We start from the raw sequence: 27,591 nt of genomic DNA, 5'->3' as shown, positions 1-27,591 counted from the left end.
CAATGGACTGTGAAAGAAGGTAGAATACGTTCCCACTGGTCTAGGTAAAGATCCCTGTTTGAGTACCACTATTCTGGGTATTGAAGGGACCGTGTAAAGAGTGGAAATAAATTCAGTGTAGGCTGTAAGAGGGGCAGAAGTCCAAGGAGGGGGATGAGACACGCTAGACAGGTTGCCAGTAGCCAGGCAATCAGGGGCTTTGTCTGTCATGTTGAAGAGTATGGTAGGCTTTACCATAAAGGTACAAGAGTGCCACACGATGCATAAGAAAAGGTGATCCAGTGGGTACCAAGAATGAACAATGGGAACTTTTACATGGAGATGAGGGACTGGGAAAAAGAAGCCTACAGAGTTGTCCACACAATCTTAGGACCACCTGGCTTTACATGTGGTGTGTCTTAACCTTATCACGCTGACCCTCCCAACCAATAGGGAGGAGGGTGATTGCAATGCCCCGGGACATTTAGGAGGATTTCATTCAACAATGAAAAAGTGATTTGAGGGGGCTGACATGCCGAGCCTAGTTTATATAGTGCACACTTGCACGCACATATATATTGAAATATCATGTGATAGCCCATAAATATGCAATATTTTATGCATCATTTAAAAATAAATTTAAATGAAAATACCATATGGGGGTTTCACACTCTGCTTCATGATCTGCCCATACCCATGAGTGTTTTAATATAGTATGAATATCTTCCATGATGTAAGCAGGCAAAATGGTCACTCTAAGAAGATTTTGCTTTCTTTCCTTAAGGTCTTGTGCATGTTGGGCAAATCCTCTACCCCTGAGCCACAGGCACAATCTGATATTCCAGAACATACATCTTCAGAGGCGCTAGACATGGTCCTGTGCCTTTCTCTCAGAGATGTTTTATGGAACAAGTGAGGAGAACAAGGCCATGGAGAGTACAGATTCCCAAGGTTGGACTCCTTTCTCCAGCCAGCTGTCACGGTGTCTCAATATCCTTGCCCTAGATAGACTTTGTTTTTTTGTCAACTTGACATAAACCTAGACATATCTGGAAAGAGGAAAGGAGTCTCTATTGAAGTATTGTTTCCATGGGATTGCTCTGTGGGCAAGGCTGTGAAGAAGCATTTTCTTCATTAGTGACTGGTGTGAGCGAGCCCAGCCCATTGCGAGTGGGACCACCTCAGGGCGGGTGGTCCTAGCCTGTGGAAGAACACTGAGTATACCAGGGGGAGCAAGTAATTAGGACTCCTCCATGGCCTCTACTTCAGTTCCTGCCTCCAGGTTCCTGCCTGAGTTCTAGCCCTGAATTCTGCTCAAGAGGAGCTATAAACTTTAGGTTAAAAGAAACCCTCTCATCCCCTGGCTGCTTTTTTTTATCATTTTATACAGAAATATAATCATGACTAATGCAATATTCATGATTGATAGGGAGATAGATAGAGGAGGGTGGGTAGTAGGTACGGTAAGAGGGTAAGGAGTAAGTTCAGTGTTCTACAGCTAGCAGGGCTAGTGCCCCTAACAGCTAATTACAAAGATAAGAAATGAGTTTGAAGGCTTTCAGCATACAGAAACAACAGTTTTTGAGGAGAGAGATATGGTATTTAGCATGACATGGTCACAGCATATAGCTTATAAAAACCAAATTATAATATATTCCACAAATATTTACAAATATCAAATCAATGAAGTCTTTTGGGCCTTTATAAAGCGTAAATAAACCTGCTTGTAAAAATCCCCCAATTTCAGGCAGGCATGATGATCCCAGGAGTATTGCCACAGTCTGGGGCCAGCCTGGGATACACAGTGAGCTCCAGGCTAGCCTAAGCTACAGTGTGAGAACCTGTTTCAAAAACAGAGAAAGGAATGTAGTGTGTGTGTGTGTGTGTGTGTGTGTGTGTGTGTGTGTGTGTGTGTATTATGGATCTTGGGAATTGTGCTGCTTTTTTTTGAAGCCCATTTTATATGGTATGTGATGTGTAGAATTTCATTCCAGTGACATTCTTGAAATAACAAAATTATATGGACGGAGGACAGATCGGTGAGTGGCCGCCAGAGGTTAGAGACTTGGGTGAGAGGAATGAAAAGGAGGACGGGATGGCAGAGGCTATGAAAGAGCAACTGGCGGGAACGTTGTAGTGGTGGAGCCATGTGGTGTGATAAAAGCTACATAGAACTCTACACACAAATACACACGAGACTGGTGTCATGTGACAAGGCCATAGACTGTCGATAGCAATTTCCTGGTGTTTAGATTGCTCTAGAGTTGACCACTGAGAGAAAAGGAATGAAAGGAGTGTGGGGTCTTCCCAGATACATGTCGCGCTAGTGTGGGAATGGGCATTTCAAACCAGGAAGTGCTTTTAAGTTGATGTATTTTCTAGTCAGTTGTCACTTCTTCTTGTGGTGTTTTTGGTGGTTTGTTTTTTGTTCTTTTTTTTTAAGGGTGGACATTCTTTTACCTTTTTATACTTTTTAAACATCGTATTACATTTATTTATTCATAGTATTTATTTAGTGGGAGGTACACATGTCATTGAGCATGTGAGCAGGTCAGAGAACAACTTACGAGACTCACCACGTGGGTTCCAGAGATCAAATTCAGGCCTCCAGGCCTGGCAGCAAGTGCCTTTGACCTGCTGGGCTTTCTTAATGTGTCTTTCCTTTTTTGTTTTTTTCCAGATTAGTTTTTAAGTTCCCATACCAAATAATGTGCTTCATTACTAATTACTCATCTACTGCCTTCATAGATAAAGAATAGCCTCATCAGGCCATGACATTTGCAAGGCTCTGGTGGTTTGTTGCTTGTTTGTTTTGGAGGCAGGTTTCTCTGTGATGCCTTGGCTGTCTTGGAACTCACTCTGTAGACCAGGCTGGCCACGAACCCACAGAGATCTGCCTGGCTCTGTCTCCCAAGTGCTGGATTTAAATGTGTGTGCCACAACTGCCGGGCCAAGGCCCTGAGTTTTATCCCCACCACCATATATTAAGAATAGGCTATTCCTCTTTAAAATAAGGCTGACCTCAAAGGCTCCCAACACAACCACAATGTTCCAGTTAGTCTGTTGCGCCTACAGTGCATGCTCACCAGTAGTAAAGAGTATAGTTTGTGTCAGGACTTGTATTCCTTCCAGGAAGCCAGGAATACTTCATATAGGTCATGTTGTGCGAAATACTCTGGAGTTCAGTCACAGCAGACTCAGGATCACCTAGAATGTCCAGGCAAGAGTCCTTGTCATGGAAAGTAGTTATCGACCTAACCCCTAATCTCCACACCCATTGTGCCCAGAAGTCACTTAGGACAGTAAAAATGCAAATGTAATTCAGTCACAGCTTTCCTTCTCACCTCTTTATACAACAAAAGCATCTTTTGTGGGGCTTTTGTTTGTTTTTTTCCTTTGTCTTAATTATTCATTCATTTATTTATGTTTACATGCCAATTCCAGATCCCCCATCCTCTCCACTCACTTTCCCCCACCCCACTCCCATCTGCTCCTCAGAGAGGGTAAGACCTCCCCTGGGAAGTCAACTTAGTTTGTCCTGTCCCCTTGTGGAGGCAGGCCAAGCCTCCCCACCCCACGCCTAGGCTGAGCAAGGCATCTCTCCATAGAGAAAGGGTTCCACAAGGTCAGCTCATGCATTAAGAAAGCATCTTTTGTATCTCTAAAGGAGCCTTACTCTTCTTCTAACTAGAGAAAATGGTGAAAAGTCAAATAATATTTCAGCCATATTCAGTGAATACGGAATAACTGAATGGATGTAAAAATACAAACAGCCCCTATATTCTATCATTTTTATTAGTTGTTTTAATTAAAATATAATTGTCACTCCCCCCTTCTCTTTCTTATCCCCATCACCCTCATATCCCCTTTCCTTCCCCTCAAATTGATGGCCTTTTTAAAGCTGGCATATGTATGCAGAAATATATAAATTCAACCAGCTGAGTCTGTTTTTGTTGTTTGCTGAGTGTATGATTTCAGGGCTGACCAGTTGGTATTGTGTGTCTGTATATGGGTGTGTGCATGAGGGAACAGGTGCCTGCAGAGGTCAGAAGCATACAGCACCCTGGAGCTAGAGTGAGAGGTGGCTGTGAGCAATCTGACACGGATGCTTAAAACCTAAGTAGGGTCCTTTGGAAGAGGCAAGCCTTTTTATAAAGACAATTTACCTGCCTTTCTTCTCGTCAGTACTGACATCTAGGGAATTTCTAGGGGATCAGAAGCCTAACCTAAGCTTTAATAGTTGCTTGTTGTATGCTGTGGTTTTAGGTGCTCTCCTCCTATCCCCCTTCTCTGACATGGTTTCCTAGGATGACCTAGAACTTGTCATGGAGCACAAACTGACTCTGAACTTGTAATCTTCTTATCTCATTCCCTTGAGTACTTGGATTAGAGGTGTGGATCACTAAGATGGCCATCTTTATCTTTTGTTATTCTTTATTTTGTTACTCTTTGTTATTCTTGCTGGATTTTTTTCAAGAAACTGGCTCAATCTCCAGACTCCCAACAATTCTTCCTGTCTCAGCCTCACAAGGAATGTGACTACCGGCACTTGCCACCACACGTGGCCTGAAATCATCCTGATATACATCTTTCTTGATAAAGAGGTTTCATTTATCATGCCCTACATTATTTAATGCCTGTGTTTAAAATATCAGCCTTTAACCTTCATGCTTCTTGAAGGAATACTCTACTGAGCCATCATGAACCATTTTATGTCACAATATAACTGCTTTTCAAGTTAGTGAACTTCCAAAATTACAAATATGGTTGGCCAAGTTGGCTTTGTTTTGGTTTTTCAAGACAAGGTTTCTCTGTGTAGCCCTGGCTGTCCTGGGACTCACTCTGTAGACCAGGCTGGTCTTGAACTCACAGAGATCCACCTGCCTCTGCCTCCCGAGTGCTGGGATTAAAGGTGTGTGCCCATCATGGCCATGCTGGTTTAAATCATGATCTCAGTTACCTGGCAGTCCTAACTTTTATACCTTTAAGAGCAGTGCCTCATACGGTTTTTCTTTTGATCAGCGCAAATCAGAGAATGCCTTAAACAGCAAGTCATGCAGTGCTAAGGTTTAGAGGCTGGAGATGGGACCTGGATCTGCCTAACAAAGGGCCAGAATAATATGAAAAGACAAAATGTGCAAAAATATTTATTGTCATCCTCTCAATCATTGTAGGAGGTAAGTGCTCCCATTTTATAGATGAGGAGAATAGGTGGGGGCAGTAATCTAACCAAGGTCACACAATCAGTAACTGGCAGAACTGGGATTTTTAAATGGTGGTGGGTTGTGTCAGGGAGCATTTCTTGTAATTAATGTAAGCTCTTCCCTGGATATAATAGAAGACACAGAAGGATTGTGGGTAAAGCGCAAGTAGGGACATTGATCCTCACCACCCAAGAGCTTTTCCTTCGACTAGTCATGTCCTGAAACTAGGCCAGCATACTTATTCTCCTTTGGCATTCTCCCCCAGATATACTTCTGCAGAGCAGACTAATTTCCATATGGCATAACCACAACAGTGCTATAGGTTCCCTAAAGTACTGAGCCTGAGACCTAGAGCACGCCACTCCAGCCTCTTCTCCATCGTGCAACCCATCTGGAGAACAATGCACGCCTTACTTATTTCAGCTCAGTGTGTAAAGCACATTTTAGGGAGGAAGGGATGGGAGAGGGAGTGCGTGTCAATGTGTGTGTGTTCATTTTTCAAATTAAAGAAGAAAGCATTCTAACTATGTAAACATTACTATTATTCAAACTGTCTGAGCTACTTGAAGCAGCAACATCCCCAAACTTATCAGCATCCTCCGGGCCTGACCCTTACTTGACTCAGCAAATCTTTGAGAATGAAATGAAGCCACCAACCATGAATGTGAGCACACCAAGCAACTGGCTATGCTCTTCACTCACAAGGGAGAACATCTGGATCTGTTACCTTCAGGGGGCGAGATGCACTTTCTCCTCACCGCACTAGGCTTCTCGCTCTCATTGGTACTACATTGGGACGCCACTTGCAGACAGATCTTTTCATTTAGGGGTACTTCCTTTAGACGACGAGTTTCTGGAGCAATTATCTGAGATTAGGAAGGTTAAAAAAAAGTAACTTCTACAGCAAACAAACAAAAAAAGGACACTTAAATCACAAAGTCTTAGCAGACCCAAGTGTATAAGAAAAACAATACATTCCTAGATAGTGTGGGTAAGTGGTTTTGAAAGGGTTATTCTCCTCTTCTGCCATGTCTGTAGACCTGCAATGAGGTCTCAGTCCTAGTTTCGGTTGTCATAACTTAGAAGCGGAGAAGCAAGACACTACTGACATTTAATAGACAGAGGCCAGGAATGATACCTGACACCCTGTAATGAACAGGTTAGCCCACCTTTCTCCTACAATAAATAATACGCCTGCATTAGGCACTAGTACTACCACCTGCCACTGAAAATCTCTAGTATAGATAAAGAGATTCCCACATTTAAGGGTATAGCCATCATAAAATTTACTTAGACGTCTACCATGATAGCTAGCATCAACTCTCTACAAGCAAACTGACAGGAAGCAATTATCAAAATTCCATCAAGACCAGGCTTTAAATGGCCACATAAAACTCTAGTCATTGTGGTGATCTCTAGGGACCAAGGGCCAAAGAGACCCTTTTCATTAAACACCTTTCTGTAGTGTCTGAGCAAGTTTCGACTGTTTTGCTATATGCACTTACACGCTTCATCTGGAACACAGAAAAGGATAAATAAGCTTTGTGAAACCACAGATTCCCAGACATTGCAGAAATCTAAGAGTAAATCACAGAGCTGCTTATTATGACTTAGAGCAACGTTATTAAAGGGCTCTATAGGAAATTAACATTGCCAGACGTGAGAGGAATAATTCAGAATGAAGCGGATTTTAATCAGAGTTCCAAAGAGCACTTCCTGTTTTGCAATAGTTCCTGACTCAAGTTTCCCATAGTATTTCCTTTCATAATTTCCTGGTAGCCATGAAAAGAGGGGAAATGGTCACGTCGCTTAATCTACCACCTCAAGCAACTAGTGTGATATTTTGCATGCCTGCTGCTGGCTGGGCCTGAGGGAAACTCCAGTCACCTCTGAAACAAGGACATGAGGATGCTCTCAGGAAGTCGTCAACAAATCAGTGATGAATATACCAGAGGAAAGATGTATATGGACACCGAATAGTTCTTAACCACAATTAGGACAGAACTCCGAAAAAGTGGGGCCAGTAGGTCAGAAAAAAAAATAGATCTCTTCAAGTAAAATCCAGGCTCAGAGAAAGGAGGTGTTGACTTGATAGTGTGGACACGGAGAATTCAGAAAAATTATGGTTATCCTCAGCGGGGCCTCCGGCAATTCATAGCCAAGGACATTTTTTTCACAAGGAATTCTTGATTCCTTGCCAAGAAATCTACTTATCGTTTGGCTTCCCATATAAGCTGTCCCTACCGGGAAGAGAAATACAGTGCTGAGAGAAGTCTTCCTGGAATGCATCATCAGTTATGATTGTCCCCTTAGGAATGAATGCAGCCTGAGGAAGCAAGGTCTCTGACCGCGCCCATGGAGCTCAAGCCCAGCCCTCGAAAGTGAGATAAAGGTGGCAGGAGGACTTCCAATGTAACTCTCACCAACCTCACTCCCTTACTAAGTCCAAGCTGCTGATTGAGCCTGGCCGACTCAAGGATTCTTCCTAATTTTCGCCTGGGAGATGCGGTCACTCTCTGAGGACGCCAAGGGACAATGGATGGGCAAATATCATAAATGAGGGCACAGTCCTTATCTCAAAAGTGGGACACTGGGTTCAATCCCCAGTATCTCAAGTTTCGATGTTTTTTGTTTAAAATAATTTTTCTAGTTTAAAAAGAATTTCTTAGAAATTATAAATTAGGATCATGGGGGAGTGGGGGATCTCAGTTGCCTCATTATCTTTAGATACTGCTTCAGCTAGAAAGCTAAAGAGTTTTATCAGCGCACGCCTTTAATCCCAGCACTCGGAAGGCAGAGGCAGGTGGATCTCTGTGAGTTCGAGGCCAGCATGGTCTACAAGAGCTAGTTCCAGGACAGGAACCAAAACCACAGAGAAACCCTGTCTCCAAAAACAAAAAAAAAAAGAGTTTTATTATACTCACATTTTTAAGTTAAAAAATGCTTTCAAACAAAGATTTGAATCTTATCTTCTAGGCATATGAATAATAAAACAGATATTTAAAGGTAATGGTTTTGAAGTCTCTTTCTATGGTGGTGCATGCCTGGATTCCCAGCACTTTGGATACAGAGGCTGAGGAATCGGGAGCTCAAGGCTAGCCTCAGCTACATAAGGAGGCAGAAACCAGCCTGAGATACAGAAGACCCTGCCTCAAAAGAAAAGCTCCAATTCCAAGCTATGTAATATTAAATTGCTATGAATAAAATAGGGGCTTAATTAGTAATGATCACCAAGTGAAACATTCTTGCCTGTATCAGACAGGAAACGCATTTCTTCCCAGCAGAATTACTGCACTCTGGTAGCTGCTATGACAGTATGCTCCACCCCTCTGGGAATCCGGCCTTCTAGTAAACCGCATCCAAGCCCAAGGCTGCAGTCCTGGATTTGTCCATCTCCCTGACAATGAACACCCTCTTGGCTCCGTCACACCTTTCCTGGCTAAAGAGTTCTTTCCCAGCAGAAAAGGGAGCCAGCCTCAGCTTAGGCCTCTGTGCATGCCTGGACCCAAGAGCCTTTGATTTATTCTTCCAGCGGGACTTCCCTATCTCTCGGTGATGAAAGATAACCTAAAATGCATTGCCAGAGCTGCCTTCTACTTGTCAGATTGGAGACTTAAGGGACCTGGACAAAGAAGACTAAAAGCAACCTGCAGACTTGATATCATTTAGCAACTTGGAAACACTGGGCTTCTGTGTACAGTACCCGCTGTTCAATAGGTCGAGTGGCTACATACAACCCTATAGATGTACTGAGGTTGCACCCAAAGGACAGGAAGAGAAGCACTGCTCCTGCCACTCATCTGCAGCCTCCCAGTGGCAAACTCAAGTAGGTCTAGACACTAGTGCCTCTTCAAAATTCTGGACAAGGTCAAGCCCGAACACCTCTCTCAGCAGACACAATGCAAGATTATTGAATAGATGTGCCACCAAAAACCTAATCATCCCACCAGGCCATCCAAAATTTATTTAAGTCCACAGCTGATTACTTCTAACAGGCAAGGTGTAATTTTTCCCCTGTTATTTTCCTCAGGCACCAGCAAATGTAAACCCACTGACCACTAACATCGCATCCTTCCATTCCCCGTGGCATTGACTTTTAGACCCAAAGTTCATGCATCTCTACCGGTAGACATGAACGAGGAGATGCTAAATGTGAAAATGCTCTGCGATGGAGGCTCATATCAATACAAGAAGAGCTGGGTGGTGGTGGCGCACGCCTTTAATCCCAGCCTTCGGAAGACAGAGGCAGGCAGAAATCTGTGGGTTCGAGGCCAGCCTGGTCTACGGTGCGAGTTCCAGGACTGGTTCCACAGTTACTGGGAAACCTTGTCTCAAAAAAAAAATCAAAAAACAAGTAAGTAAGGAAATAAATAAATAAATAAATTCAAGAAGATAGAGCTACAGACAAGAACATAAGAGCAAACATCAGTAATGGAACTGATTACTTATTGGGTGCCAAATACATATGGCTATCCAGTATTTTCTATCAGGACAATCAATTATATTCAATCATCAAGAATTAGCAAATATTTTCAAATGTTCGATTTTGTTGATGGTTGTTTCTACAAGTCTCCCCAGGGGACATCTAGGAACAACGTAAAGTAACATTGTCATTTTGGAGATGAGAATTTGACTCATTCTTCGCTTTGATCACAGTGTTTGCCCACTGCGCCTCAGCAGTGGCACAGGCTCTAGAACACTTACCTTATCCTGTTTGTCATCGAAATGACTAAGGTACCTGAGAGTACAGTTTGGGTTGGCTCCCTCGGGAGGACTCCACGTCCATACTATTGTGCAGAGGTTTTCAACAGAGACACTCAAATTCGTCACAGGTGGCTGAACTTCTGTTCAAATCAAACATAAGACAAACATAGATCAACGCCAGATCAATTTTAATGGCTCATTTAATCCATTCTCCCACACCCTAGGGCCAAGACCAATAACAAGCTGAATTAACAACATCTAACATTTGCTGAGACAAACAAGGTTACACTTTACACATACTAATGAAAATGTGCACAGACAGTTTTGAAACAGGGACACTGTTGGCGTCATTTGAAAGATGCAGTGACTAGTTGGGTATGGTAGCTCACCTGTGCAACCCCGGCAATTGGGAGCCCAAGGCAAGATGATTGCTCTGAGTTTAAGGTCAGCCTGGGCTACATAGTAAGTTCCAGGCAAACATGAGCTACAGACTCAGACTGTAACAAAAAAAGAAAGAAAAAGGAAGGAAGGAAGGAAGGAAGGAAGCAAGGAAGGAAGGAAGGGAGGGAGAAAGGAAAAGAAAAAAAGGAAATCAGGCTGTCAAGGTAACCCAGTGGGTAAAGTCACCTGCACACAAGCCTGGTAACCTCAGGTTCAATCCCCAGGGTCTACACCCTTGAAAATGCCTTCTGACTTCCACAAACGTGCAGTGGCATGCGTGTGCAAGCAAACACATATACCTACATTTTTAAAATTCAAAAGACTAGTAACAGCAAAAGTGACTGCGGCACAAGGAAGCCAGTCACTTTACCTCATACTCCATGATCAGTGACATAGCTGGGATTGCGACCTTGATAATGTGGCTTTAAAGTCACACTCGTTTTTGAGATTGTTTCCACTCAGATTGACCCCAAATGTCCTAGTATAGCTGGCCTCCCACTGCTGATCTACCTCCAGCTCTCCATCGGTATAGAAATAGCAATACAGCAGTGTGGCCTGTATCTTTTCTTTCTTTCTAGGGATAGAAAATAGGGCCTTGAGCATAGGAAGTATCTCTGTCTCTGACCTACATTCCAAAGCCATATACTTAATTAAATATAGCTAATATAAATATAATATCCTTCCATAGTATCCACAGAAGGCCTGTTTCAGAAGCCTGTGTGAATAACAAAATTTGCAAAGGCTTCTTGCACGATTTGCATATAGTCCATCAACATCCTTCCATATACTCTAATGGTACATAGATCAACATTGTATTGCATTGTTTGGAAAAATAATGACAAGAAAAACAAACCTATAACATGTTCAGCACAGGTGTAATGTTTTTAGATTTTTCTATTCTTCTTTTTTTAATCTACATGCAACTTGCCAGCAAACACAGGGCCTATTAGTGAGAAACTATGGACCTTTTGTTGAGATAGAATCTCACTATGTACCCTTGGCTAGCCTGGAACTTGCTATGGCTACATGGACCAGGCTGGTCTTGAACTCACAAATATCTACCTGCTTCTGCTCCCAAAAGCAGGCATAACCATGTCTGGACTATGGACTCTTAAGTACTAGTATCCCCACACTCAGTCCAGCCAGTTTACCCAGCTGTTTTCTGAGTTTACAAACCTCCTTTTCAATTGCACTCTCTTCAGTTGAGCTCAGGAACATGTTCTAGTCCTTGAAGTTTGTTTGTTTGTTTTTATAGCTTTTCCAAAGAAGTACTGAGAGAAATTTAGCACCCCAATTCCTCCTGGGATCTGACACTAAGCAGCTGGAACTGGAGAGGGAAGGAAAAGTAGAGAAACAAAGTGTCTTGAACTTTCCTGAGAACTTCTAAGGCTAGGATTATCAAAGCCCCACACCGGAAGCAGGGCGGGCATGGAGAGGAATTCCCTGCCCTTCTTTACAAGACTTCTGCAAACATTGCAAAACAAAGTTTCCCAAAGCCACTTTAAAAGTCCAGCCAGACATGGTAGACTTACCTGCAATCCTGGCAGTGGGGAAGTGGAGGCAGAAGGGTGATGAGTTAATATTAGCCTGCACTGCATATGGAGACTTCCATGTCAAAAACAAGACCAAGGCCAACAACAACAACAAAAACAACAAGCTAAAGCAAAAATAGTCCTCTAGGAGCTAAGGGTACCACTCAGTGGTAGAGCATTTGCCTATCATTTGCCAAGTTTTAGGTTCTAATCCAGCACTGCAAATAATAATAACTGATGTTATTAAAATGACGGTTCAAGAAACCTAGAGTGTTTTATCTGACTATTAAAAAAAAAAAGACTCCATCAGTCCCAAACATCAACCCCATGGACATTATGTAGTTGAGGTTTTCCCAAGAGTCAATTTCATGCGCAGCCAGTAATTGGGCAGCAGTCTACAAAAGCCCTTAAATTTTAACACTCCCTCCCTCCCGACAACTACTGATAAGCTTTTCCCATGGCCCAGTCTGCGGAGAGTCCAGCCCTGAGCATGCCAAGGCCTTTAGAAGCAGGGACTTCCTGGCCCAATGTATTAAACTGAGCTAGTAGCTGGCTGTGGTGAATCATAGAGAGAATTCCAGGTCTCAGAAGACTGGAGCAGAAGGATCACTTTTGAGTTTGAGGTCAGTCTGAGCTGCATGCTAAATTCCATCAATTAGGATTTTTGACACTGCAATCTACTTCAGGACTATCTCTCTCATTCTGCAGTTTCCAGAAACAAAGTTTAGCAGAAATCGTGGATCCCTGGCTTAGCAGGTTCCTGACACTTTAGCTACCCAGTTACCTACCCCCCAAAATTTAAGCCTTATAATAAAACAACAAAACTATTACTTATTTTTACTTCTGTTGGATTCTAAAATTTAAGGTAATTTAAGATGTTTCAACCCCACCCCCCTTTGCCGTTTTTTCTATTTGTTTTTGAGATTGTGTCTCACTCCAGTTCAGGCGCCTTGAACTCACTCTGCAGCCTAGGATGACCTAAAACTCACACCAATTCTCCTACCTCGGCCTCTTATTTATACTTGAAATCAATCAAAACTCTTCCCTAGTTCTAATTTCCCAAATAAGATTCAATTTTCCCATCTGTTTGGAAATGCTATTTAGCCAGATGCAACTGGTTTGCACAGAAGCTACTTGGGGGTTATCAGGCATCTTTCCTTTTCTATTCTTTTTTGTTTTTTCCCTGGTGGCTGCTTCATAGCTGCTGAAATTTTTGTACTCCCTATAATTGAAAAACTATACGTGGCTGCTGGTGGGGGGTGTCGCAGTATAGGAAACATCCTACCTAGATAGAAACAGTATACAATCTGATAAACTGTAATCCCAGCACTCAGAAAGCTATGGTAAGAAAACTGCCATGATTTTGAGACCACACTGGGCTATGAAATCCAGGCAAGCCTGGGCTAAGAGCTAGATCCTGTCTACAGCATATGTGCCCCCCCCCACAGAAACCATCGTGTTGACAGCATGCTGAATGGCAGAGTCCAGGCATACGAAGCCACAGCCTAACTAGGATCATGCACAGCACCTCAGCACTTGAGGGGCTGAGGGATGGGAATTTTCACAAATCCGAGGCCAGCTTGGATTACAGAATAAATCCTTCTCAGAAAGAAAGAAGGGAAGAAAAGAGGGAGGGAGAGAGAGAAATGAAAAGGAGTGGAAAACATGAGCTAATAAGAAAGAATATTGACAAACATAATAACGGTATTTTCTAATTGAATTATAAAATTAAGAAATATAACAAATTTTGTCATTTTTCCCACGGTAACTGAAATTTAGTTCAATTACCATGTGACGGACCATTGCTTAGTGTTCAATATTATTTTTCTAGGGAAAGAATATCTAGGTCAAACCATTACATCTCCTGGTAAAGTTGCTCTTCATGCTGGCTAATCAGGTAAACCATCTGATTTTATTTTTAATGACTGATTTAAACTTAATAATAAAATCAAGACCCTAAAATTAAAGAAAAGGAAAAAAAGAAAAAGAATCTGTTTGATGTGACTATTTAGAAACCCTGGAGGTAACTGAAAGCTTCACACTTTCCAAATAAAGGAAATGACCAGGAAAAGTGCAGTGACTTACAATCATTACAATCAAGTTTAGTGGTAACTGTCCACACAACAATGGTTAGCGAAAGTCGACCCTGGGCAGGAAAACATGACTGTGTCCCAGGGATAGTTGGCATAAAGCTTGTCAGAGTAGGCAAAGAGGTCTCTGCCCTCCAAATATCTGAGACCTGTATTCTGATCACTGGTTGCTACTTCCGACGAAAGAGGCAAAGACAGAAAGGCCAGGACCAAGTTGTTGCATTGACCCTATCACTGCAAGTCCTTCCTCTTCTAGCAGTCGTGGCTTTCAGGAAATTCACATTACTGGCACCCTTCTTCTCTTCCTCATTTTCTTCCCTTATTTTTTTCTTTTTGCACATTAAAGAGTCAAGACTTTTAAAAATAACTGCATACGGGAGGAAGATTAAAGAGAAAGCTTCCAACAGACCTAAGAAAATTGCACATACGAAGCTGCAGTGGTTGGGACAACGTGCACAAGCCCCATGCAAGCTCAAACCAGCCCAAATCGAAGCATTCAGAGAGTACAGGTGGCCATGGATTCCCATCCCTGGCTGGGGCACTATTGGCGACGGATGCTAGTTTCTGGCACAGGGAAGTCTTTAAGAATGTTGCCCTAGTATGCTGATCACAGTTTAGTGGAAGGCCGCACATCCATGTATGTATGGGCAGCAGCAATTAGACTTGATGGGTGAAAAAAAAAAAGTACACAAAGCCGGTTAGGGAAGGGCGTGGATCTTGAAGGAGTTGAGGGGGAGAAGTGAATACAATCAAAACTCATAGCACGAAACTCTCAAAGAAACTAATAGAAAGGTGGGGGACAGAAAAACCCCTGAGCCAGGAAATAATCTGCTTCTGGAATTACTACATCACTTATTCAAATACTCTCTTTTTGATAAAAGCCAATCACAATTCGTAAATAGTAAAGTACGGGTATTCTTTTTTTTTTTTCTGACATGGCGATGCTGAGGACAGAACCTAGAGCCTTGTATATGCTAGGCAAGTGCTTCATTACTAAGCAACATCCCAGCAAGTACGAGCCAGTCAAAGGAAAAACCATCAGGATAAACTGATCCTGAGAAGGGAGAGCGTGCCAGACAAAGGCTACAAAACAAAATCTCTTAAAGATGCTGAACGAACCAAAGAGAGATAAACAAAACAGAAACAGCAGTAACCTAAAAAGAAACTAAAATCAAATTCTTGAGATGTACAATAAAATAACTGAACCAGTCATGGTGGTTCTTAGCTGAAATCCCAGTGTTAAGAAGACAGAGGCAGGAGAATGACTAGGAATTTGAGGTAGCCTGGGTTACAGAGTGCGTTCTGGGATATCAGAGCTACATGAGTGAGGTATCCAAAAACCAAAAATAAATAAAGAAATAAATAAAACCTAAGTAAACAACTGAAATGAGGTATTTAAAAACAGATTGGATCAAGCAAATGAAATAATTGGCAAACTCAAATATAATGCAATGGAAATTCCTGAGTCTAAATGACAGTAAGATCAGGCTAAAGAAACATGGATCTTAGCTAAGCACTTGCGTGTGTTTGACTTGCAGTGTCTATAAAGAACAGGACTTCAGAAAGGACCTAGGATACAGAAGAGTTCTGAAGGTGAAAGCGGATTATAGAACATATGTAATATAAAAGTAAGTTGGGCAGGGGAATAGTGGGGGTGGAAGGCTTAACTAGAGATAGGAGCAAAGAGGGAAGAATTAACAAACACTTGGGATGTATGAAAAAACACTCCTGAAACCCACTGTTTCATAGGCAAGATATACCTATATATATCTTTTTATATACCTATTTTATATATGTTTTTATATGACTTTTTTAAAGGAGGAGGGCTGGCAAGATGGCTCGGCAGGTGAAGGTACTTGTTGTCAAGTCTGACAACCTAAGTTCAAGCCCCAGAATCCACATGGTGGATGGAGAGAACTAATTTTTGCAAGTTGTCTTTTGACCTCCCTCACACGCTGCTTGCCCCCCCTCAATAAATAAATGTAAGAATAACATTTTTAAAAGGAGTCTGAGCAGAGGTACTCCACACAATGCTCCTCCCCAGAAGATGAGGGTTATTAAATTAAATTTCAGTCCCATTTATGGGACACCTTTCTGAGTTATAGGTCAAGGAAGCTTCAGAGGCCACCAACCACCCATTAACACAGACTATCACCATTGCTTTTCACTGCCCACTGCAGAAAGATGGTAAGACACAACATATATTGATCACAGCACATAGAGAAATCGAGATGGGAGTAATGGAGATACTTCCTCGGGGATGATAGCCACCTTTCAAAGAGAGCTGTTATGAAAGGTGTTACGTGGGCTGCTGGGGGAGAAAATTCATCAGCTAACTTACACAGCACTGGACTCTGCATGCTATAGTACCAACCTTTCAGACAAGGTGTTCCCACTGTTGCAAAAACAGCATGACCATTTTGGGGGTAACCAACTCTTCTCTGATAGGATTTGAGGTCTGTTTCACAGGAGGGAATTCATACCTAATGTTGTAAAACTTGTCAAAAGCCCATAGCTAGGAAATCATATGCCTTCAGAATAAGGTACCCCTGTTGTTTTGCTAGACAGATTGTAGAACGGCCTTCTAAATACTTATGTTTATAGCTATCAATAGGTCCTGCTCTCAATCTCAGGGGATAAGGGCAAAGGGATGGAAAGAATTTCAAAGATGGAGGATGAGGAGAAAAGTTGTGAAGTTCTTCTAAGTACAGGCATTAAACTCATGAGCTCACTGTAGCCATGGTAACCTGCAGGGAGCAGAGAAAGCCCTAAATATGTGACATTCTGAGTGGCTGTGTGTTGTTGACATGGGCACAGCCATGCCACGGACCCAAGCCTCAGAGAGAAACGGCAAAGCCGTCCCTTTTGGTTCATGTGTAGATGCTGACAATGTGGACAGAAAATGTTTCCCATAGCTTTCTCCTGCCAGATCTTTACGGCCTGAAGCCTGATCCCCTCCGGAGCTCTTCTGCACTATACTGTACTTTACTGCTCCTGCTGAGACAGCTAAACCTGTCTCCTTGATCTAGCTGCATACCATAAACCCTGACTCCTTGCTTATCTCTGTATAATAACTCCACCTCCCTGTTTAAGCTGTATGTAATAACTCTGCCTCCTTCCTCAGCTGTGTGCAGTAACTCCACCTTCCTAGTCAACTCTATATAATAAACAGCTTCTGGGATACTGTGCCTTCTCCATTAGAGGGCCCAGACCACTGATTCCTAGCTTTCTGTCCATGTGTCTGTCTGACTTTTCTTCATTCCCTCAAAGTCCCAGTCAGGTCTGTCCCTGGGGCTGCACACAAGAATTTACCTGTACAATGTCAAGCCAATCAATATTTTCAACATGGGTGGTGGAGGGGCTCTTGGGGCTCCACCCCTTGGCCACTGATAGCTGCTAGTGGAGGGAGAGCCATTTTTTTGGTGGTATGGCCGTTGGTGGGTTGTTTATGTTTCTGCAGACAACATTAACAGGACTTAGTGGGTCATTTTTTTAAGACGAAAGAAAAAATCAAGAGAACCTCAGGAACCTGTGGAATATCATCATTAGACTAGTGGCTGCATTGGGGAAGGGGCTAGAGGAGAACAGAAAAAGGAAGAAAGAGAAATTTTAGAAATAACGAGGAGCTGGGGAAATGGCTCAGATGGCAAAGCAAGCGTGATTGTAATCCTGGCACCGAGGAAGTGGACACAAGCGGCTCTCTGCGCCTCACTGGCCAGCCAACCTAGCCTACTTGGCAAGCTACAGGCAAGTAAGAGACCCACAAAAACAAATGGACAGTACCTGAGGACCAGCTCTCTAAGGCTGAGTAAAGGAGAGGGAGGAGGAACGAGAGGGACAGAGAAGGAAGGGGGGGAGGCCTGGTGTACACCTGTCCTCCCAGAAGCAGAAGCAGTTAGATCAGGAGTTCAAGGTTCCTCAGTGATGTTCCTCAGTTCAAGTTTCTCAGCTATGTTACATAACAAATTCAAAACCAGCCTGAGCTACACGAGACCTTGTCTGAAAATCAAATACGGGCAAACAAAGAAGTAATAACTGCAAGCTTCCCAAATTTATGAAAGATAGGATTACAAACATCCAAACAGAATCTAACTTCACAATTTACGGGACTTATAAAAAGAAAAGGACAGATCCAAATTTAGAAAAGTCAAGGAAATCATGAAGAAGATTAGCATAGAGATAAATGAAATAAGAAGCAGAAGAGTAAAGTAGTATTAATAAAACAAAGGGCTTTGTTAAGGGCAATAACATTTCTAAATCCTTTTGTCAGTAAAGAAGACTGCACTTACTAAAATCAGAAACGAAAATGGGTATATTACTACTGATCCTAAGACATCAAAAAGAATTTCTTATAGAAAGAAGTATAAACGACTCAATACTAACAAATTTGATGCTTTAGATGAAATGCACAGATTCCTGGAAACACAAAACTTACTGAAACTAAATCACAAAGAAATATATAATCTGAATAGAGCTGTAATCAATAAGGGTATTAAATCAGTATTCAAATTTATCTCCTGACCCCCCCCCCAAAAAAAAATCCAACCTTGATGGCTTTATGGGCAAATTGAACCAAGTGTCTAACAAGCCAATACTATACATTTCCAAACATGTTCAAAGACCTTAAATAGTAAGAATGCTTCCTAATTTTTTTTTCTATGAGCCCTGTACTACCTGTTCCTAAGTCCTAACAGACAAGTTATCCTCAAGAAAATGCCAACACGGGGCCTTCAGTAACACGCCGAAAGGATTGCACACCATGACCGAGTGGGATTTATTCCTGGAAGGATGACTCAACATACGAAAATTAATCCATATAATATATCACATTAACACAATGAAAGGGGAAAAACACGGCATTATCCCTCTTGATGCAGAACAAAACACCTGACAAAACTCAGCAACTGGAGCTAGGGCGCGTAGCATGCACAGGGCCCTGGGTTCAACGTTCTGCAGGCGTTGCCACCCAAATAAATGCCTTTTCATAACAAAAACATTCAAGTTTGGGCATGGTGTCACATGCCTACAATCTTATCTACTCAGGAGACAGGCGCATGGGGAGTGGATGTTAGAGGCCAGGTTGGGTTACAGAGCAAATGTCAGGCTCGCCTGGACTACTTAGCAAAATGCTGTCTCAAAATTTAAAAAAAAAATTAAATAGGTTGGAAACACGGTCATAGAAAATTTGTCTTACATTTGTGAGGACCTGAGTACAATCCCTAGTTTTGAAAGAAGACATTGCTGAGAAAACATGATTCTTATAAATGGGAAAAATGCATTTCCTAACCTAACGTTGAAGGCCAAGGCTGAAGCAGGTTCAGAGATCCCACCTTAGCACAACATCTAATGCTCAGCTTGTTTCCTGAATTCCGAGAGTTCCCAAGGCCTTGGGTTCAACCCCAAACATAGCAGAGTGCGTATGCTTTTTAAAAGATAACACGTAATCTCTAGATTGTAAGCACATATTAATACATGTGAATTTTGTAGTACGCATTGTAAGGCATATACGTAAATAAGTGGTTACTATACTTGAACTGTCTCTCGGGGTTCTGAGTGACTGGTTTCACCACAGTGGAGAGATTAAGAACATCAGCTGCCGACCCTAGCTCAAATCCTAGCGCTGAAATTACTTAACCTTCCTGTTCCTCCTTAGCTTGCTCATCCATAACGTTAAGGAAGAGAATCATAACCTAGAACAAAGTGTGGCTATAAGTATTAAACAAGTTAAGATAGATAATGTCTCACACCTGCAATCCCAGCACTCAAGACGCTTGGGGAGGAAGGCTGCCAAGAGTTTGGAGTCAAGCTGGAATAAGTAACAAACACCAGGTCAATGGGGGCTATGTAATAAGACTTTGTCTCAAAAAAAAACAAGCAAAAAACTAGGTGAAGCGCTACACCAGTTCCTGCACAGAGCAAGTATTTAGACCTGCTAAGAAAATCGACAGCTGCATTGGTTTTCTGTAAAAATGGACCTATGGGCTCAGTGGCATAACACAGGCTTCTTCTGCTTTCCTTCAGCATCAACTTCCAACAATTGCTGGGAGATGAACACTGCCTTTAGATGAGGAGGGAAGAACAGGACAAGAAGAAGCTTCTAAGAAGAAGCTTTTTTAGCTAAACCCCAAGTACGTCTGCTTATTGTTTATCCTCACATTCTGTGTGAATTAGTGGGTAATATGACCACTAATCATTTTACTCTAAGGTGCTTCATTTGACTGATTGCTTTTGCTTTCTCTTTTCCAATCTCAGGAGTTGGCAGAGGCATGTAGATTTCGGGAAAGGTGAAGGAAATCGTAAGAGTCATACGTGAGTCATCTGCCTTTTTTCTTCACATGTAGTCATCAACTCCTGCCCCCCCCCCTTTGGTACGTCTTTCATAATCATCCCCAGCTCTCCTAAACCCAACAAGGAGGAAAGACACCACTAAGCCATGATCTTCATTAGGAGGAGCTGTGCATCTTTCTAATAGAGACTGCTGTCTGCCACCTTCCATTCCACTGAGCTCCACGCGCCAAGGGCTCCCTCTACCCAGATGAGTCTCCTTGCTTGCTTTTCTTCAGACCGTGCCCTGATCAGGATGCTTACGAGCAAATCAAGCTTCTTTGCACAGATTGACTTTGCCACTCTTTCTTCTGACCACACAAGGCTCTTGACCAGCCACTTCCTCATCGCTGCTCCTGTTTAACTTCCACTACACACTTTCTCCAATCAAATCCCACCTTTTCTGAGGTCTAGCTCAAGTTTTTTTTTCCTATTCTGTGAAACTGCCAGCCTTCAGTTTCCTCTCTTCTGAATACCTATTATTTGGACTACATGGTCTAACCATTATGAAGCCAGTCTCCAATATACGATTAGTCTGCCTCTCCTTTCACGGATGCCAACTAGTGCCTATACTGGTACCCTGGGAGGTGGCTAACTAGCTCTTCTGCATGCCCAGGACTCCCTCTTACTTCTTTTGAAAGAGGTACTGAATACAGTAATAGTGGTTAAAGGCATAGCCTCTGGAATCAAGTTGCTAGGGTTGGAAGCCTAGCTCCTCGACTTTATTTAGTTAAGACTTTTAGCCTCAGTGTGCCTCGACTTCCTTGTATACAAAAGGGAACCAATATTAACACCTGAAGTTTAGTCTGCTTGTAAAGGTTAAATGATATAGAAGTGAAACACTTAAAATTGGGGAAGGTGGTACACATCTATAGTCTGAGCAAGGAGGAGGCCGAAACAGGAGGATTTCAGGGAGTTCATTCAAGGGTAGCCTGGGCTACAGAGCAAAACTCCAATTATGTGTCAAACTACAAGCCAGTCTCCAATATACTATTTTGTTTTGTTTTGTTTTTTAAGACAGGGTTTCTCTGTACTTTGGAGCCTCTCCTGGAACTAACTCCTGTAGACCAGGTTGGCATCGAACTCACAGAAATCCACCTGCCTCTCCTCCCGAGTGCTGGGATTAAAGGCGTGCGCCACCACCACCTGGCAATATACTATTCTTACTGTACTGACTAGTCTGTATATACTTTCATGGATCCCAACTAGTCTTATACTGGTACCCTGAAAGGTACCTACCTAGCTCTTCTGCATGCCAGGAGTTTAAGACTAGTTGTTATTACACCATACCACAATGTGGGCTATCAAGATAAACAGACTGAACTAAACTAGTAAGTAAACTTGTAACCCCCTGCCCTGCCTTGTTTCTCTCCATAGTACTTTAGAAGTATTGGACATACTATATTTTCCTCAACACAAAGAAACACACAGCTTCTGCCAATAATGTAAACTAGCTTCATAGGACAGAGACGTGTCAAATACAACTTGAAACTAAACGAAGTAAAGTCCTTAGAAAACTGCTGGGCAGACAGTAGACAGGGAAATGCTAGCTGTTATTAAGCAATGCCACAGCTTAGCTGCTGTGCTAAAGAGACTGAACTCAACTAGTAAGCTAATAGTTTTTTAAATATTCAGCAGGATCAAACCGAAAGGAGCACTTAAGATGAATGGAGTTCTCAACACCCAAACACAGACGTTACAATTAAAACAGTTCTTTAAAACACACACAGCTCAGTCTATTCATTTCACCCACAAGAAAACCATCACCCACAGAGGGGAATAATGACAAACCCTGAGTCTCACAGCCAGTCCATGTCAGAGTCATACAAACGTCAACCTCTGAGTAACTAGAGATAGCAAACGCTTTTTACGCCATCCCGCAAATGCAGTTCTTTCGGCATTTCTAAAAGGGAGAGAAGTTTCTGTAGTCTAAGGTTCCAACAAATGACGGTGAAAAAAAAAAGCCCAGAAGTTGAGGGTTGACAGTCTTGTCTAAAGAGCCAGCTGTTGTTTCAGGTGTGTGTGTGTGTGTGTGTGTGTGTGTGTGTGTGTGTGTGTGTGTGTGAAGAAACCTGGAGGAGGAGTTGTGCTGGAATGACACTGTGAAAACCAGGACACTCGAGAGATAGGTGACCTTAGGTAAGTCTGTGGTCTTCAGCTTTCCTATATACCTACAGAGACTTGGTGTCCCCAACTGAAGTAGCGATGTTTCAGACAGATTATTCTGTGTACCCTAAGATCCTTAGTCAACCTTCCAGAGCCTGGCTCAGCGTAAAAGAAACAAGGCCAACATTCGAATAATTATCAAGGGCTGGAGGTGTGACTCAGCCCCAGAGCCAGCATGAAGCCCTCAGGTACCCTCTCCAGGAACCCAGGAAAAAAGGGTAATTACTGTCCAACAGACTTACGTGTACCTCAGGTCTCACTCAAATGCCATTTTTTTCAGGAAAGTCTTTCTGCTGTGTGCCATTTACAACGCTAACCCTCTACCCTGTCTTGTTTCTCTCCATAGTACATTAGTGGTATATTTTACTCAATACACAAAAACACACAGTCTCTGCCAATGGTGTAACTAGCTTCAGAGCTCAGGGTCTTGATCCGTTCTGCTCACTGTGACAGCCTCAGCCCCTAGAAATACCGCCCTTCACAGACACAACATATATTGTGTAGATCGCGCATTTGTTTCCTAATTACCATTTCAGCTTTCGTTTCAAAGCACAACACACTCAGTAAACATTCGCTAAGCAAATTGGTTTTCGTGTGTGTGTGTGTGTGTGTGTGTGTGTGTGTGTATGTGAGAATAAAATCTATTCTAAAAGGCCCAGATCTCTAGACTTGCCAGGCCCAGTCTATGAGGAAATCACTCACCTTCGATTTTCACGACAACTCTGCCAAGTTCATTAGTTAAAAGTTGCTTACAAGCACAAGGGCAATGGAGCGACTTCAGAAGCAATGTACAACTTTTTTTTTTATATAAATTTGAGATTTTTCCCCCATGATATACAGTTTGTTAAAGATGGGAGGCATCGGATGCCGGTCAGGTCTTCTCAAAGGATTTCTTAACGCCAGAGGAGGTCTTGACCCTTGTGCCCTTTTACTACTAAGTCGAAGATCTATTTTCAGAGGCTCCCTTTAACTTCCACCGCCAAATCCACACTTCCAAACTAAGCATCTGAGAGGCTCCGGGCAAGGAGCCCTGGGAAGTTCCCAGCTCACCAGGACTCGGTCGCCACCCCTGGATCACTCATCCCTTCACAGGCAAGGCCACTAGTATGGGGTCATTTCAAGCAAAAATTAGAATCCCTTTAGTCCCCTTCCTCCAGACTTCCTTCTTGGCTCTTCCCTAGAGCGCAAGGGAAGTGAGAGGGTAGTCAGTCCGGCTTCCCCACCACCTCGCCTGGGAAATCCCCAGCACCGGAGTTCCCCCCAAATCCAGTAGGATCCGGGAGCCCCAACCCTGGGGGAGAAGGCTGACGGCCAGTACAGCGTCCAAGCAACGACCACTTCAGCGCGCACCCAGGCCACGATGATCAAGCCCCCTCCGCCCCAGGCTCCCTGCCCACCGGTCCACGTCCCTACCCGCCACGTCCCCCAACCCGGGGCCACACTCACCTGTGGCCGCGGCTCCTGGGCTCACTGCGGCGTACAGCAGCAGCGCCCACAGCCCACACAGCCGCGCTGGCTGCGCCATGCAGCCCCTCGGCTCGGCTCGGAGCGCGGCCAGGCTGAAGCCGCCGCAGTCTCCGCCTCCTTGCTTCTCGCTCCCACTTCCCGGCCGCGGCGCCCTGGAGGCCAGAGCAGGAGTAGTCGGGAAGGGCCGCCCCGCCCACGGCCGCAGGTAACCCGAGCGCGTGGGGGCGCCAGGGCTCGGGCAGCCGAAGGGGCGGGGCACGAGGCTCCCTGGCTCCCACCGAGTGACACCTGGCCTCCCTCCGCGCCACCACCTGTCACAGCTACAGAAACGTCCTGTTTAGGACCCAAGGTGACTTCCTCTGAAGCTTTGTGGCAAGGCTCCAGTCACTGCCTCTCCCTGCTCCCACTTCTATGAGGATGCCTGGTTGTCCCAGGTGCCAAAGACTGCACCCTGCTAGACACTAGGGCAGGGTCATGTAGGGAAAGAACGTTGGCCTGGGAGCTTGGAAACCTGGCTTCCAGCCTTAGGTCTCTGAGCCCTTGTTTCCTAAGCCCTGATTCCCCAGATTAGTAATGCCTTATTTATTTCTCTGGGAGGGCTTGGTAGTCCAAATAGGGGACTTTAGTGGCACCCTGTTTTGTGCAAGAGGGCAATAATGGTATATTTGAAAGCTGGTAATAACATTGAATGGGATTTGTAAAGTGACAGCCCCCAAACAATGGACAGTGCCACTATCCTATGTACCCGTATTTGTTTAAATACACAATAAACTACTATAGATTCCGCTTTCAAGTTCCGTATTGTAGATAGGTATGATGTTTCATGGTGGCTTGGACTGAACAAGTTATTAACAATTCTAGGACTGAAGTACAAGTGCTGTCACCAATTGCACACCAGGCCTGCCGGCAGTGTAAGACCAAGTCTCGAATGAGGGACACAATTAACATAAAACAACAGGAGAGAGAGGAAGGAGGAGTAAAGGGGGGAGAGAGAGAGAAACTCAGTGAGTAACAGGATGATTGCTCCAAAGCCTGACAACCTGAGTTCAATACCCAAAACTCACATGTAGGAAGAAGAAAAATGACTCCTGCGAGTTGACCTCTGACCTCCATACGGGCACCATGGCATGTCCACACACACACAAATGCATGTGGTGAAAATGTAAATAATGTGCATTGAGAAGATCTCGAGTTGACAAAAGGCTCCACGTGGGAGTCACAATGCTGGGTGCTAATAAGGGTTCCTGTGACTGGGAAAGGAGAGAAAGGAGCTTTGTAAGTTTTGCGGCGCTGCTGTGAATGTCACCATGAATTTGGTGGCTTAAGTTTTGCTTTAGTACATTTCTGGAAATTAGAAGTCGCACTGCGCTGAACCTAAGTGGGAGCAGAGCCACTTTCCTCTTGGAGATTGTAGACACAAACTGTTTCCTTGACCTTTAATGCCGTGAGACATTGCTTGCTTTGTTGCTATAACACGCAAACCTCTGTTTCTGTGGTCAAAATATATCTCTTTCTCTTACTCTGGCCAATCTATCTCCATGTTCTTCTTACGAAGATCCTTGTGATAGAGCAATAGTCCACAATAATAACCCAAATTTCAGAGGGCTTGATTTGGGGATTTAGGGGAATGGCTCAGTTGGTAAAGTGCTTGTCACACAAGCGTGAGAACCTGAGTTCAGATCCCCAGAAGGCAAGGACAGAAGAGTGAACCTGTAATCCCAACCCTGGGGAAATAGAGACAGGAATATTCTTTTGAATTTTGGACTTGCTAATCTGTCAGTATAGCTAAATTGGTGAGCTCCAGGTCCAGTGAGATACTCTGTCTCAAAGAATAAGGTGGGGAGCAATTAGGAAAAACAAATGATAATTGATCTCTGACCTACACACACACACACACAGACACACACACACACACACACACCAATCTATTGTTTTAATCACTTCTGCAAAGTCAAAATCATTTTTACTGTGTAAGGCAATATACTTATAAGTCTTAATTAAGCATTAGAGCATGGCTGGAAAAAAATCTCTCTTTTCCTGATAAAGATGTCTGAGTGGATGATGAGACCCATTGAGATGTATTTTCATTAGATTAAGTCAATACCTGAAAGTAGCTATAAACAGTTATTAATAACCTATACCTAGTTATACTATATCTAGTCTCGACCTCACCCAGAGGCCATCAGAATGTTTGATCTAGCTAAACAAAGGCTCCACTCTGGAATGAAAGCTCTTGAGTTCAGTAAATATTTGTGAAGTCCAAGAACTGTGGAAGAAAATCATTGAAGACAGACCTTGGCTGGAAGTGTCTGATTCTGTGGTTAAATTTGTGCTTAGCACGCACAACATTCTTAAGTTCTGTCCTCAGCACCAAGCAATGGCATTTTTTGAAAAAGCAGGAAAGGTAGAACTTGTCAACAAAGCGCTGCAAACAGTTTCTGAGGTCTTCACCAGAAACATGAACATGGAACTATGGGATGATGCAAAGGAACACATGTTATGATAGGGAAGAGGCAAGGAAGGTTTCTAGGAGTGGGGATTGCTTGCAGTGAATCTTGAGACACTGATTCTTACTGTCGAAGGTTCAGTATAAAGCCACACCTATATATGTATTATCAAATAAAATAATGATTCTGAAAACAATACCATCAAATCCCATGGAACTGGTAGCTGGTTCTGCCCTTTTAAAATCTCTCTGTAAGTAGTTTGGCACTCTCTAGCCCAAGGCTCCCCTTTTCTCATCACCTCAAACATACACACTTGTTGACATGTTCTATAAACATTATACAATAAGTTTATGATAGCATTTCCAAAATGATTATGCCACCTGCCTTTTAAGGAGTCTCCAGTTGGAAAGAGAGTCCCTGGGGACTGGCTGTGTGCCATCGTGGGCACTGCCTAGCCTAGATTGAATGAGTGCTTTAAAACTTGCACAGCAATGGCAAAAAAAAATGATTCTAAAAAGTTAAAGCAGTCATTTTCATTAACTTCCAGAAATGGCCTTGAGAGTTTGAACATCTCAAGAGAAAAGGCAAAGGGTGGAACAGGCAAGGGGAGGGAACGTTTTCCTCTCACCCAGCTGAGTGAATCTATGAAGCCAGTTCCCTTTCTTTCTGACTCTAAACATCCATCAACATTTTTTTTAATCTGAGGGGTGGAGTAAGAGAAGGTCTAGGGATGTTGCGTCTTCAAAATCCAACTCTTCTTTAGCAATTCTGCATGCTCTATTTCAAAGGACACATTAGATTCAATGAGGCCACTCCTCTGGTGTGCAAGAAGAATGAGGACAAATGGAAAGCTTTCCAGGAACTGCAGTTAAAAAGAAACTCTCAGTTTGGCTTTGAACGATCCAAGTCATGATGAGGCAACACCGAGTTTCTTTTTGACCCTTCCAGCCCATGTGACTTGGGCCTGAGACTACTATCTACCTCTTTTTCACTTTGACTCCTGGGTGGCTGGAGCTCTGAGCTGATCTATGAACCTCATCCACTCTGGATGGGGAGGAAGTGAGGCCTGTTTTTTTTGTTTCTTTCTATTCTTCCTCCTCTCCCTCCTACTTTTGGACATGGTCTTCCCGTGGAACCCAAACTAGCCTCCACAATGCTGCTCTCCCATCTCATCCTCCCGAATACTGGGATTGGCAGTGGGGTCCACCTCCGGTTCAGTTAGTTTATTTTGTCTTAT

The 27,591-nt window shown here is 43.3% G+C and overlaps 1 protein-coding gene across 1 annotated transcript in view; it reads right to left on the bottom strand.

The window, feature by feature from the left end:
- The window catches only part of LOC121439848 (interleukin-13 receptor subunit alpha-1-like), a 47,999-nt gene extending 36,453 nt beyond the window's left edge, over positions 1-11,546 (bottom strand). Inside the window, exons 1-4 of the mRNA XM_041640460.1 lie at positions 11,480-11,546; positions 9,888-10,027; positions 5,911-6,049; positions 3,066-3,186 (exon numbers count right to left, since the gene is read on the bottom strand). Of these exons, the coding sequence (XP_041496394.1) occupies positions 3,066-3,186; positions 5,911-6,049; positions 9,888-10,027; positions 11,480-11,546 (467 nt within the window). The remainder of the gene's footprint in view (positions 1-3,065; positions 3,187-5,910; positions 6,050-9,887; positions 10,028-11,479) is intronic.
- Between the last annotated feature and the right edge of the window lie 16,045 nt (positions 11,547-27,591).

Source organism: Microtus oregoni, unplaced genomic scaffold (assembly GCF_018167655.1).
Source record: "Microtus oregoni isolate MIOR12 unplaced genomic scaffold, Mior012 000063F_ref0000156, whole genome shotgun sequence".
In the NCBI taxonomy this organism is placed as follows: domain Eukaryota; kingdom Metazoa; phylum Chordata; class Mammalia; order Rodentia; family Cricetidae; genus Microtus; species Microtus oregoni.
Note: the sequence above shows the minus strand (reverse complement) of the source record. Positions and strands in the feature narration are given on the sequence as shown.